Source organism: Ambystoma mexicanum, chromosome 1q (genome assembly GCF_040938575.1).
Source record: "Ambystoma mexicanum isolate Mex_15411 chromosome 1q, UKY_AmexF1_1, whole genome shotgun sequence".
Classification (NCBI taxonomy): domain Eukaryota; kingdom Metazoa; phylum Chordata; class Amphibia; order Caudata; family Ambystomatidae; genus Ambystoma; species Ambystoma mexicanum.
The window spans coordinates 1,195,985,626-1,196,000,258 of record NC_090922.1 but is presented as its reverse complement, the minus strand read 5'-3'; the positions used below and the strand labels follow the sequence as shown (position 1 = coordinate 1,196,000,258).

At 45.0% G+C, this 14,633-nt stretch overlaps 1 protein-coding gene across 3 annotated transcripts in view; it reads right to left on the bottom strand.

The window, feature by feature from the left end:
- The window catches only part of DEPDC1 (DEP domain containing 1), a 324,213-nt gene that overhangs the window by 196,722 nt on the left and 112,858 nt on the right, over window positions 1-14,633 (bottom strand). For all 3 annotated transcript variants that reach the window (XM_069641927.1, XM_069641928.1, XM_069641929.1), the window contains exons 5-6: window positions 10,289-10,419; window positions 6,340-6,387 (exon numbers count right to left, since the gene is read on the bottom strand). In XM_069641927.1, coding sequence (XP_069498028.1) covers window positions 6,340-6,387; window positions 10,289-10,419 — 179 coding nt within the window. The remainder of the gene's footprint in view (window positions 1-6,339; window positions 6,388-10,288; window positions 10,420-14,633) is intronic.

The window sequence follows — 14,633 nt, the reverse complement described above, 5'->3', positions numbered from 1 at the left end:
ATGAAGTTGGATCCTCTGTCAGAGACAACCCCCTTGGGGAATCCAACACGGGTGAAAATGCCCAGGAGAGCACTGGAAACCACCTTGGCAGTAACAGTCCAAAGGGGTATTGCCTCACGGTACCTGGTGGCATGATCTACCAAGACCAGGATGAACCGATGTCCACCTGAAGTGGAGGGTCAAGGGGACCGACGATGTCGATGCCCACCCTCTCAAATGGTGTGCCAACCACTGGTAATGGCTGCAGTGGGGCAATGACCCTGCCTCCAGTCTTGCCAGACAACTGACAAGTTGGGCAGGTCCTGCAGTGCGACTCCCCCTCTACTCCCATTCGTGACCAGTAGAAATGGGCAGAGAGCCTCTGCTTAGTCTTCTTGGTCCCAAGATGACCAGCCAAGGGCACCTCATGCGCCAACTGCAGTAGGAAGGGCCTGTAAACCTGGGATACCACCAACCTCTTGAGGGCACCAGGTTCAGGCTTAGTGGGCTCACTAACAAGGAGCTCACCCTCCCAATAAATCCGGAATGTCCTAGGCACTTCTCCTTGTGCCTGGGACAGGGCCCGTTTACTCAGTCCCTCGAGAGAGTGGCACTCTCTCTGTCCCTTACAGAAGTCTGCCCGGGAGGGTCCCCCTTCAGCTAACCAGCATTGAAGGTCGGGGTGATCCTCCGGGTTGAGAACCTCTCCCACAGGAGAGTCTTCTGTCTCTTCTCCCACAGGAGTTGAGTTTGGGTTTTCCACTGGACCCAGCCCGTCCGGAGCATGGATCCCAAAGGGTGCTGTCGGAACAGCAGGAAGAGAAGGTGTTCCCTCCACAGAGGTGGCCTTCTTGGTCTTCCTTCTTCTTGCCTTTGGCTCGGGTACCTGACCCACAGCCAGACCCGGTGTCACCTGTGACCTAGTGACTGCAGCGGCAGTCATGGGAAGACCATCCGAGATCAACCCCAACTCTACTAGATCATTCCCTAACAGAATGTTAGCAGGGACATTGTCCTGAACCAGGACAGGAAGCTTTGCTGTCTTGTCTCCAATCATGAGTGTGACTAAGGCTACAGGTGATAATTTGGGAGGCCCACCAGCTAACCTGGTGGTTTGCAGAGGAGCACCTTCATAGTCCTCTGGCTTGAGCAGGGTCCTGTCCACCACTGTCATGCTTGCCCCAGTGTCTCTCAAACCAGTAGAAGGCTGGCCATTCAAGAGGACACTTCTCAAAAACCTACGGGTGTTCTGTGGGATAGTCGCCAGTACTTCTGCATACTGGTCCCAGGCCCCAAGGGACACTAAGGAAATCTCTACCGGAGCACCAAATGTGATCCCGGTAGAGGAGGGGAGGACAGTGGCCTCCACCTCAGACACGGGGTAAGGGTAGGTCAGGCTGACAGCCTGTACTCCAAGTGCCTTACCTTTACACTTGGGGTCACCCCTTTTGTGATCCAGAGCCCCACAGTCCCAACAAGCGCCAGGAGTGCGGGGTACGGTACTGGAACCACTGGGAGCCTGCTTTGCAGCAGGTGGACCACTACTCTTATTCCCACCCACAGATGACTTATCCCAACTAGATTTTTGGGTCTTGGGAGAGGAAGGTTTAGGTTTACCCGACTGTATGCTTGTGGGACTCCTCAGCTTTCTGAGAGGCCCCCTTTTCTTTGTCCTTGTCCTTCCCACTGGAGTCCTTAGGGGACACCCGGTGGGAGACCCACTTGTCAGCCAACCTAGCCAGCTTAAAGGGGTCCAAAATGTTCTGGTCAGCCACATACTGACGCAGCTCTGGTGAACAGGCTTCAGAAAAATGCTCAAAGAACAAGAGGTGGGATAATTCAACAAAAGTCTTAACCTTGTATCCATCGATCCACCCCATCATGTTCATGTGCGCAGCACTCACCCAGTCAACCCAAGACACATTCTCTTTTCTTAAAATCCCTGAACCTTCTAAGGTATTGGGTAGGTGTCTTGCCAAACTTGACTCAAAGCAGACTTCATACACTCATACTGACCCCTTTCTTCCACACTCAGCTTCAGAATACAGTCATATCCGGTTTGAGGCACTCTGCTTAACAAACACTTAGCCCAATCTCTTATCAACATCATGAATCGCACAAGCCATTTCAAACGCTTCAATCCATTGGAGGATATCTGAACCCTCCACAAATACACCAACCAAATCTTTCATAATCTTGGTGGCTGGGGACCTGACACTCTCACTGGTTTTAGCTGAAGTCTCCACTCTAGCTTTCTCTAGCTGGATTCTCTGACATTCAGTGTCCTGGCTCTTGAGTTCAAGATCCCTATTCTTGAGCTCCACTTGTTGAGCCAACTCCTCTCTCTTAAGTTCAGCATCTATTTCCAGCTTGCGGTATTCAAAGGCCAATTTCATCCTTAATAACTCAAGCTCCAAGGAATTGCTAGGGTTTGGAACAGAGGCAGCAGGAATGGCGGCATTCCCAGAAACAGATTCAGCAGAAACCCCAGGGGCAGAGACCTCATTGGTTGCATTCCCCCCCTCATCAAGAGTTTCACTATCACTCTGGTAGTCCACCAGGGCAGCTATCAGCTCAGCCCTAGACTTATCCACAAAGTCTAACTCCCTGGCTTCACAAGCACTCTAGAGAGCCTCCAAGCTCATCCGAGTCAATTTGCCATTTGCAATAGACTCCATTGTTTGTAATGCAGTTATCTTGTACACAACTAAACCTTAATTTAATAAAGTGCAGATATCCTTTGTAAGTGGCACGGTTATACACTGATTCTTAAAACCATAAGCATCCCACCACTGCCACCAGCTGTAAAGAAGACCGGTGGGGGGTGTCTGTACATTTGCTCTCTATATGGTAGAAGAGAGGCACAGAGGACCCCAGCCAAGATTCTCTAGTACGGTAGCAATGGTCGAGCAATCAAGGCCTAGCTTCTCAGGAGGTGCTGCAGGCTGGTTCTTAAGTACAGTGTAGTCCCCAAGCACCCACAAAGGAATGTCCACACACTGTATTGGTTAGAACACAGTCTTTATATAATCAATATTCAAGGTTATGTACACTTATCATAATAACTCACTTTGTACTCAGGAAAATCAACAATGGCAATTATATACAATTCTAAAGTGGTACCACCCTTTGTATTAGATCTCATTAAAGTGCATCAACAAAACTGTACAATGTCACACAGATCAATAGAGTGAAACCAGCAATAGAGGGAGGAGAGAAAATAAGATGGTTGAGCAATAGGCAGAATACTGGCCCCTACCACTAGACACAGTTCTGTGTGGAGATCCCCCCCCACCTGGGCAACCTGTAAAATAGGTATAGCACAAGCCCAGTCCATATATTGTTCTGCAAGTCTTATTCACTCCTATAATGTTTTTACCCCCCCAATGTACCTGGTGGAGTCGAGTTCTTCGAAGAGGCGTCGACAGATCCTTCTTGAGCGACCCCCTTTCAAGCGGGAGTCACGGATCGTCGAGAAGCGTCGAGGAACTCGGCGTTCGGCGACGGGGAATCGACGGCCCTTCTTGAATGCCTTCCCTTTCAAGCGGGAGACACGGGGCGTCGAACGTCCGTCGACAAACAGGGTAGAACGGCGTCGATGAGGCGGCAGCTTCGTCCGAGCGGTGCTCGTCGGCGTCGGAGCGTCGCCGTCCTGCAAGGCAGAGGTGTGCGGAGCACCTCGGTGACAATAGTTCTGGACCGCAAAGATTGTGGAGACGGAGGCCCAGCAAGGGCGTCGAGTCTTTGTGGTCTTCGGGTGGCGGGAAACCCACCGACAGGTTTCTCCTCGGCGCGTTGGTCGTCCTCAACTTTCTCCGGCAGGATAAAGCGGTCAACGGTGTGGTCGAGGTAGTCCTTCGATTCGAATGTTCTTAGGCAAGGAGCGGACGGCTCCGGTCGTCGGCGGCACGGCGTCAAGTGGTTCCCACGGCTGGGCAACACAACTTCGACGGGCCTCCAGCGGTTACACAAACCTGCGAACCCTGGTCGACGGCAATGGACTTCGACGGCGTTGATGTCTGGGTGCTTCACTTAGATTTCCTCGGCGGTCCCGTCTCGGGTCGGCAGCCTTTCGAGGGTCTGTCTTCCAGGGCGCTTCGGCGAAGATGGAGCGGTGCTCGATGGTCCCTCGGAGCACGGGAAGAGGGCGCCTTACCAGGTCCTCTCTCGGGTCAGTCTTCGACGATTTCGGCAGCCTTCGGATCGGTCGAAGCAAATGCCACAGCAAGTCTTCTTCCAGCTGGACGTCGAGGATCAGCAGTTCCAGTTACTCTTAGAGTGGAGACTCAACTCCAGAACGCTTCTGAACGCTTCTGAACGTTCCTGAACTTCTGGCTGCTTCTGAACAATTACCAGTGGTGAGAGGTCCCCAGATATACGATTCTGTCTCTAATCCACACTGCTGGCACACACTCAGCAGCCAATCATACAGAAGGGCATTCATGCAGTCAGTCAGCCAATCGGGCACACAGTGCATTAAGGCCACACTCCTCCCTTTCAGACACTCACAACAAGGAATGTGGATTGGGACAAGTACCCAGCCATTCAACACTACACACTGCATTTAGTCCAGTTTCGGGCAGGGCTGTCTCAGTCTTTGTCTCTCATGCCAGAAACCAGAAAACCACAACAAGGAGTGTGTATTGGTCACACACTCTATTCACCTAGGTCCCACCCACAGGCGGTACCCACAACATACAGTCACTGGGAAGGCTCCAGTCAGTCTAGTTGGGCCTTCACAACAACACCATATATGGAACTTCCACCCAACAGCCAGTCAGGGGGAAGGGACAGAGTCAGGGCTTCCCAGGACTTTGGGAAAACAAGATAAGAGGCAATAGAAAGCAAGAGGCCACAGGGGCCATCTTGTTTTCTATCAGGAATCAACTGATCCCAATGGCAGGGCCTGGGGATCCCAAAATGGAGGACACCCAGAGCACCTGTCAAATTCAGCATGGAGCTGCCACCAGCCCATACCCTGCTCTGTGGGCCACCCACAGGTGCCCAAAAACATACACTAGGGGTACAGGGTTGTACCCCTACCCATGGGTGCCATAAGGGTATCCCATGGGTCTGTTCACCAAACCAAAAGAGAGCTGCACTGCCAGGAGTCCCACATGGACTCCTGGGCAGAAAACATGACAGAACACACGATAAAAAGCAGTAAAGGACAAGGATTCAGAGGCCCTGTCCCTCTGATGCATTTCCAGCATCACAGACACCAATTTACACACTGGGCCACATCTTGTCATGGCAATGAGCTCCCAACCTCGAGTCTCAAGAAAATCATGTCCATATATCCAAAAAGGGTTTTCATACCAGGTAAACACAGTTTAGCCTCACTGAAGAGCAAGATCACCATTTTAATTGGGGCCTGCAGGGAAGCTCTTAAGCTCCCCGATCACAAGCTTTGTGCAAAAGCAAGGAGTCTTCCAAAGGATTTTACACAGCTGCCACCAGTCAGTGACAAGAAGCTTAATAGGGTACCCTGATCTGAAAATTATTACAGGGTACCTTTGGGTCTTCCTCACTGGAGAATCATACTCCTTGAGGCACATACAGAGTCACATAGCTCGTGAGTATTGGGATAGAAGGGGTGGGGTGTAAATGGCAGGACACAGTGGAGGGGGGGCGAGGGGGCAAGAAAACCCAACCCGTCTAAAATACCACAGCATAAAGGTCTCGCCATCTTGCCACACAGCTCCCTCCGCACAGGAGGCAGATCAGAGGACTCAACTAGGCTCCATAGGAGGCAATATCTTGCTATTACATTTTAAAAAGCCTTCAGGTAAATTAAGAGATTTAAATGATTACAATAGAATGGAGGCTAGCTCAGGGGCAACTTGCTTTTCTTGGAGGCATGACAATGCAGAGAAACTATTTTGAATCCTGGTCCCACGCTTAGACTGCTCTCTGGTTTTAAGTGTATTATAAAAGATGAATTCATTTTAATTAATTACGGCAACTAGCTTTTCATTTAAATCTTATGAGGAAAAAGGATCCCACAATGGGCGAGAAAATTTCTATAAAGTTAGAACTCCCCACAAAACTAGTTAAATGATATGCAAATGTGGAGCAAACAACGTACAGAGGATACAAGTATTAACAATTACAGTAATTGTGTTATTCCTACTGGAATCCATAGGGCATCAAGCCGTGGCTCCATTAGTGACTGTTGACATGAAAAACCATTTGTCTGCCTTGTGTATTTTAACTCACAATTGATAATTGCCAATTAAATCTGAAACCATTACTGGAGTTGCACATGCACTGCATTTTATTTCTACAAGTTCTGCCACCTTCTACAAAGCTAGTGCAAATTGTGCCTAGGAAGTCCATGAAAATGGTGTATAAACTTACAGTTTGCAAGACACTTCATAGCCGATAACACCCAATGAGGAAGGTCATCTGCAAAGAAAAAATGAGGCTTATTAATAAAATCTTATATAACATTTTGCTCTAAATTAGTATGTAAATGGTCCAAGATTAGACAGTGGTTTCAATAACATTTCAAGCAAGTACTTTGAACACATTTTCTGTTACAACTGTTACAATGGTAAAATGTAAACGTTTAACCATTAATTTGGTTTCTTGCCCTGTGCTCGAATCCCAGGCAAGTTTATGCCTTTAGCAGGCATTCCAGGTTAGATACTGTGAGGAGCCAGGAATGAGACTCGGACATGAAGGGGCTCAGTTTTGGTCAAAGACTTAGAAAAAGGGAGTGGGGAAAATGCCTCTGTCACTGCTCTAGAGGCAACAGTCCCGAGTCCAAAGTTCGATTTTGGCACTTCCACTAAGAAAATCAAATCTAAAGCGAAAAAGGGAATGTCAGTTCCTTGTGTTTCTCTTGATCAAATGTTGAATTTCTGCCTATGTCTTGTTAGGATACCTGGTGTACTCTCCAGCCAGGAAGCCACTCTTGTGATCAGCACAGCCTTTTTGCTAATCCAGATATGCCTTTCTCAGGATCTTTCCAAGTTAGGTATGTTCCTACACAATGTTTAGCTTGTCTCTGCCTGGTATACTTACCTACCAGTGCGTCCCTCATGTGGACTCTGCAGACCTCTTCAAAATGTATAATCTCTCGTTTCTGCTTTTTCACATTTGTATTGCATACACTCACAAGCTGGAAAGTCTTGTGTTTCTCTTCCATTTCATAAATATTCTCTCTAGGATGCTTCCCAAACACTCATTCGGTGTTGGCATGGCTGGCAATACGTCCCGGCGTCCCAGCTTCCCCTCAGGTGGAGTCACCAGCTCTGGCTGGTGCATTCTCCTTCTCCTGCGGTAAGCTGATCATAGTTCTTCGCGTTTCCACTCTGTGGCTGCATCAGGTTCTTGGCTTCTCTGTTTTGTGGTCGCTGCTGGGCTGGTCTAATTCGGGTCTTCAGGCTCTGGTAAGGCGAAGGCTACCTCCAAACACCTGCGAACGCTCAGGAGCCCTCAGTTGGTTTCTGGCGTTACTGCAGTGGGTTTCTTCACAGTCAGATTCCCTGTCTTGGCTTTGCAAGCCTGCTAGCACTGCTTTCCTTTCTTCAGCCTGACAGTCTTTCGGCTCATTTCAAGAGAAGCAGCTTTCTCCCTCCAGCAGCCCGGCTCAGTTAGCTGCTACGCTTGCATAAATCTCCCGCAACAACTAGAGCGCAGCTTGTGTTCCTGGCCTTCCTTGATCTGCATTCATCTTATTTGTTGCAGTTTCCTGGTAGTTATGGGAATGAAAGTCCCTTCTTGAAGTTTTACAGGTAAAGTTTGGATAATTGTCCTTTAAAAAAGGACAGTCAGTTGTAGATTTGTAGGAAGAGGCTGAGCAGATGTTTTCATTACATTTTAGAGGGTAAGTCAGATTGCGATGTCTTGCATATAGTACTCATTAGAAGATATTCAGCATCTTTCGTAGGCGGATGCGGGGAGGAACAACTAGGCCATTAGGTAGGGATGGGGTATCCACAAAAGCAAAAGGGGGATACCATGTCTCATTCAATGACACCATTACAATCTCACAGAGGTTGTCTGCCCCCCCTCCCATGTGATCCTCACCCAGAGCCGCTGTCAGGATCAGGCAGTGGCTGCCGTTCACTGGCCACATGGTGAGAGGTCACTGCCGGGAAAGGAGTGATGCCATCAGGCTCATCACAATACATTTTTAAATAAAAACATTTAAAAAACAGATTCCTTCTGGTTAACAAACACCGCAAATAAACTATACACAAGTAGTGAAATCAAAGCAAAACTCACAGGAAAATGGCAAAATTCACTGCATTTCATTCAACTCCATTTAAGAGACAAACTGTCTTCATTCCAACATAAAGCATTAGGAGGGAATTTGATCTTAAATGCTTGCACTGGAAGATACAAAATTATCCTCAGCAGTTAGGCGATTGTAGTGGGAGAATGTTGAACTATGATAACAATTGCGATGCAAGTTGGTTATGTATATCAGTGTCCAGAGGAATGGATTACATTTCTTTGACCGAATTTCCCAGATTCTGAAAAGGAAGAATGCAATTATTTTGATTACGTAATCCGCAATGCTACTTGAAGCGCTTTTGGATTGGCTGAATTACACATACTATGAAAAGTATATCGAACTGGTCCACCTTGGTTCCTCTCTGCCAATTAGAATTCCTTAATCATCTTTCTACTCTAATCCTTTAGAGTTGCAGTGGGCATCCCTTCCTCATCCCCCACGCCCAGTACAACTGAATTCCACCTAGAGACTCATTCTTAGCTACAAATCTCCCATAAGACTCCTAAAAACGTACTACGTTAAAACTTTAAAAAAATGTTTTTCTAAGTAATGCAAACAAAGGGAGGTAAAGGGAATAAAATTGCAGATGAAGCGACTATGTGCCCTGTGATGGTTTCTACATGTCAAGTCCTTACTATCCCACTCCTTTCTTCTAGCTCTTTTCTCATTTCCAAAATTAACCAGTGGCCTGAAGGGACTTCTACTGCATGTTGGCACATTATAATTTCTATATGATAAATATATGTGATGATTATCGTGCCTAGGAGCCCTGAAGACGGACATTAGTCTGAAATGCATAGGCAAACAAATTTGTTGGCACTATATTATTAAGGAACGCCCATGCCTCACAAATAAAGTGGAAGACAAGAATCTTCACAATTTTACATAAATTGGGAAGATAGTGTTTATTTTAAAGTGAACACTACTGGAGATATTTACAATTCAAGCAACTCCAACAGGAGAGCTGGGAGCGGGCACACTTAGGATCAGATTCAGTTCTGTCTTAGAAAATAAACCATTCTAAAATATTATTTCAGAGGGTATTCTTGTTCAATTAGCACATTTGTCAAAAGGGCTTTAGAAGTAAGCCAAACAAACTCCCAGCCCCAATTACAGCCCAACGTATGAGATATTTTAGAGAGATTTATAGAAAACTGTTTTGCGAGTCTGAACAGGGTCATTGGTAATTTGCTTTAAGCCATTTCAAGAATACTATCAAATGGTTGCAGACTTCAGGCTGGTCTACCTCTGGGCACCACCTTGGAGACCATTAGTACAATGATTCAGCAATAAGGTTAGGCTAGACCTGATCATGAACATTTACTCAAGTGCCTTCTTATTTTTCAATCAAGACATTATAGATAGAATTCATTCCCATCAACAGGTAAAACTACCAGTGGCTTTGGATAGGGGTTCTGCCAGTCATACACTAAAAGGCAGCCGAGAATCCACGTTGCCTCCGTGAGGAGAAAAAAAAATAAGATATATGCTGCAAGTGACACAGAAAGTTCGGGTTTTCGACTTTCACTAGTAGTAAACATAGGCACAAAGGGAATCTCTAGAAATTCAAAATGGCAGAAATGATTTACACTTGGGATAGATATCTAGAGGATCTCCAGACAAGGACAACCGCTACAATGTTGAATGTATGCGTCAGAATTAAGGCATCACCAATACCTGCGCTAGTAATTGTCACATTTCATTTTTCTGGTGGGCACGTGCATTTACCCTTATGGGTTTGTGGGAGAAGACAATATCCGTTATACAGTTACCGTGGGTCATATCATAGGTCACCAATATGCTGCAGATACTGCAGTTGTAGCTTAACCAGTATTACATCGGTAAAGGAGGAGGCTGGCCATTGCTGTAATAATACAACCATTGCCGTTTCATCAAAGGCAATTTTGACCATCATGTACTCCTCCCTTCAGCTCATTATTCAAAGAGCTATGAAGTGGCCGGATCAGCAGTTTGCAGAACCAAATTATCTTCATTACAAAACACTTCCCCCACAGAGAACTCCATACATTATAATAATGAGTTGATAATTTAAGAACTAACCTAATTTGTTTTGCAAAACGACAACACCATGCTTGCTGGTATTATTCATGTTGTACATAACAGAGTGAGGATTTATTTGTGTTGGATCCAAAACATCATCCAGTGATGGCAAGCCCAAGATTTTCTGCAAGCTTAAAAAAAAAAAAGTCAAGATATTAATTGTAACACAAAACCACACACTTTACATCAAGCAAAAAAAATATTTTAAAAAATAAATATTTCCATACTTGGTTTGCATTCACATGGCCCATTAAAAATCCCATGCTATACTTGCACAAATGCGGTTTGCAGCATACACGTTATATGGTTTCCACTTTGTGGTACATGGTAACACATTTACATTCTGATTAAATATTTGAGGGGAGGTCAAATAGGGAACTATTCGTATTGAATATTTTGATTATCGGATCTAGCAGTATTTTCCTCTTCAATTTTCACAGTGGCTAAAAGATTTAAGCGAAACCTTAAGAATTCTTCACGAAAATAAAAACATTGATATTATCCAGATATTTCAGTAAAATCCCCAATGCTTTATCTACTCTTGAAAATGTAGAATGCAAACAAGAGTGCATTTCCTAGTATTATTGAAGACCAGAAGTTAGGAGTTCTTTTGGATTAGGGAGTTGAGCATTATCGCCCCAACTTTCTGGACCATTCATAACCTTGTCAATTCTCGTTTCCTACTTGCATAGTTCTCACTATCAATGCAACTTAACCTGAATTGGCGGAGCTGCTGTCGATAGGTTTTCTTCCTAGCTCAAACAACTTTATCGAATACATGAGTTTGGGGAGTTATACCTAACACTGTTTGGTTCCACTCTTTCCCATAGAAAGTCCTTAAATGCTTGACTGGTGCAAGCTGATTTTAACTCTCAGGGACATTGCTCACATACTTCTCCAGTTTTCACTAATGTTCTACATCCTTTTTTGAATTTCCTAATACGTTTACCTCCACAATTGCCAGCGAGATTCGTGGGGCTTTTAGAGATATTAACCTTTGAACTGAACTTCATTTTCGGCATTAACATGTTATGGTAACTTAAATGGGTATCCATTAACAAGTTGCATGAGTCAACCATGGTCTTTGAGAGAAACATGAAATTTACTATGGACGATTTAGCTCCACTTTTCCATTTTCAATGAGGTCTCCTTGCACATTTCCTATGATCAAGTCCAATTCTTTGAACCTGGCTCTCCTTTATTTGCCATTAGGGCTACAACAATCATTGTTAGGATTGTGGCTGACATAGCAATAGGAGTTTAAATCTCCAGCCAATATCACATTTGCCTCATTAAAGGCCAGCCAAATTCACACAATTTCCAATATCTTTTCCAAGAAGACATTAATTTTAGCAGCAACCAGATTCCCAATATAAATTCATGAAATATGCATGAGGTTTCCCCATTGATATTAATATGAATTGATACTACCAAGATACCCGGGATATTCTCAGAGATTACATCTGTGCATTTTTAATTTTAGAATTCCTAGTCGCAATAATTAACCCATCCAATTGTCTTCCTCCACTCTTTGGTTGCTGCTTGTTGGACAATTGTGAACCCATCTAAACAAATTTTAAACGAAAGCCATGTTTCTTGGACTAGGACTATATCATACTTTTCAAATATTTGGCTTTGTTACTCGCTGTTCAGGAAACTAAAGTCGTGTCCTGGTTTGGAATACTAGAGGATTCAATAATCTAATATTGGAGATCTTTATCCGTTTCATCTCTTTTTGTAAATTCCCCATTTCAGAATACCCAATAACCAAGCCCAACCAGTTTGTTCATCAGCTTTCACATTACTAAACCATTCCACTTATTTTCTTGCACCTTTGTGTTTTTTCCAAATTCCATCCATCGTTCTTTTCGGCTCTCCCACATCCAGCATACAGCTACTGTCTCGTAGTAAAGACTTTCCTCCTTCCCCTTTGTAAACCATGCATCCTATTTTTAACAAAATCCTCCTTTTCAGCTAGGATAGTCCTGGTACCTAAGGGGGATTTCAAAAGGGTTTCCAAAATATCCGTTCATACCTCATCAGGAAACTAATATGACCTATACCGTAGGATGAAACCCCCATGTAATGCTGGAATTTGATTTCCAGATTCAGAAGTGCCCAAAGTACAGCCTTCTTTCTTCAGCCACATTTTTTGCTTTTGAAATACCACCCACTGATTTTCACAGTTGGGAACTTGCTTCCTGGCAGATTTGGGATTGGATTTCTTGGACATATTACAAACGGGATCCCAACACTCCTTTCCAAGAACCTTTAGGGAGGTCTTTCAGAACTCTTGTTGGGATTTTGCTCAATCTCCCCCATGTACCAGAGTTGTGCAGCACACGCTCTGTTGGACTCCTTTGTAGATGATTCACCATGTATTAAAGTTATCTTTATCATCCCTCAACTGTATTCTGACCAATCAGGGAGATTCAGCTGTCTCACATTCATGGTCTAACAGATTCACAGAGGGTTTTCAAATGACGATTGGCCAGCTACCTTAGTGCTGGTTAGATCAATACACTATAAGCCCCATTTCAGTTTGGATAGCTCTAGCGATAAACCACAAGCTTTATTTAACTAAGTCTCCAACAATATTTTCTGGGCCAACAAGTGTGAGATTCACACTAGCGGCCTCCTCTTCTGAAGTGTAGATTCCTGAGGCACCTTCTAGAGTTATTCCTCAGTTGACTGTTCCATTTTTAGATTTTTTCAGTGCCTTTTTAGATTTACCTGTGCTTCCACCTCTCTTATCCCCTCAATTGTTACGTGACCATCTTTTACAGCATCATTTTTCACGCAAAATACATTCACTTGTCCCAACCTGCTTATCTATCATTACTACTGTAGCTGCCTTCGTAGAGTAGGCCCAATTACTTAAGATGTCAATGTTTACGTTGAGTTCACTTAAAATTAAGGTATGGACGTTCACCTCATCTCTGATGTTATCAAAGTTCAACCGAGGCTCTTAGTATGGAGTTCAATGACCGAGATAGAGGGCAATGATGGCTTAATCGGATCGTCTGCTTCCCTTAATGTGTGGTGCACTGCTTTATGTCCACTAGCGTCTGGTCGTTGCACCAAGATTGCTGGAAGAAAATAGCTCTAATATCTGTCAAGGTGATCTTAGAGTAGTCTCAAAATTGACAGCAGATACAGAACCCTCAGGTGCTTGAACATTCTCACTTACCGCAGACCCATCTAATTCCTTGATCTCTCCACTGTTCAATCGCTCAGACTCAGATGCAAGGCAACCAATGTTGTCAACCCCTTCCAAAATGCTATAGTCTGTTATATTCCCAGTACCTTCTAAGAGACTTGCCCTTAATGGCATGAACATCTTATCTCGGCAATTGAGCCTGCTCACAGGAAAAAGTCTAATTTTCTGACCAGCAAATAAGATTGCACATAATTTAGCTACCCATTTAGCTTCAGGCCCATCATGCTTTCCCAAGCCTGAAACTGACGCTACAGTTACTGGTGCTAATGTAATAACCTGATGTTCCTCCTGTACTCCCAGGTCGGTGCATATAACCTGCACCAGCTCCTCCTACACAAGAGTCAAACTGGAGGATTTGGGCCTTTGATCGATCACCACGTCAATCTCCATTCCCGTAGCTATCCATGGTTGCCCTTGTGGTTCTTGTGACCTTTGCGTTCGCCACTAGGCAGTTCATTGGATGTTACTAGCTACATGTTTTTACTGCTGAATGAATGGGAAATACTCGTGGAACTTTGAGTGGCTTCACAGTTTGATGTAATTTGGTGTCGACATGTGTGTGGTCATTGCAGCAGAGGAACTATTCTATGACGCAGAAATGCTGCAGGACGGGGTAAGACAGAGTCAGTTGCTTAACTCACCAACACGATGACTGCAGTCACATCTAGTCTAGTACATGACACCGATGATGCGAAATGAAGGCTCAACAGCCCGCTCCGAGATCTGGGTCTCGGTCTTCTTGGTCGACCAAGGACCACTCTTCTTTGAACTCCACTCAGAGCAATCAGGAAAACAAACTGACCAGCGCACCAACACACCGGACGCCGACACAAAGATTAGAAGAAAGGACCCAACACCGTACAACGGGTCAAGCCGCACCACAGCTATTCTGAAGCCACCTCCGACACCAAATCCAACTAGGAGAATTAGTATCACCCACCAGGTGTTCATAAGTATTAGCATGGACTAGACAGTGCCCGTAAAATCAAGATACATGGTGGTTTAGAAGGATGCCCTGTAGGATGCAGGGCCCAAAAGGGAAAAATTAAATACCAACAGGAGAAAAAGGTATCCACAAGTTCTGTTAGGTGGTATTTGCACTGAGCCTACTGCCATTGGTATGGC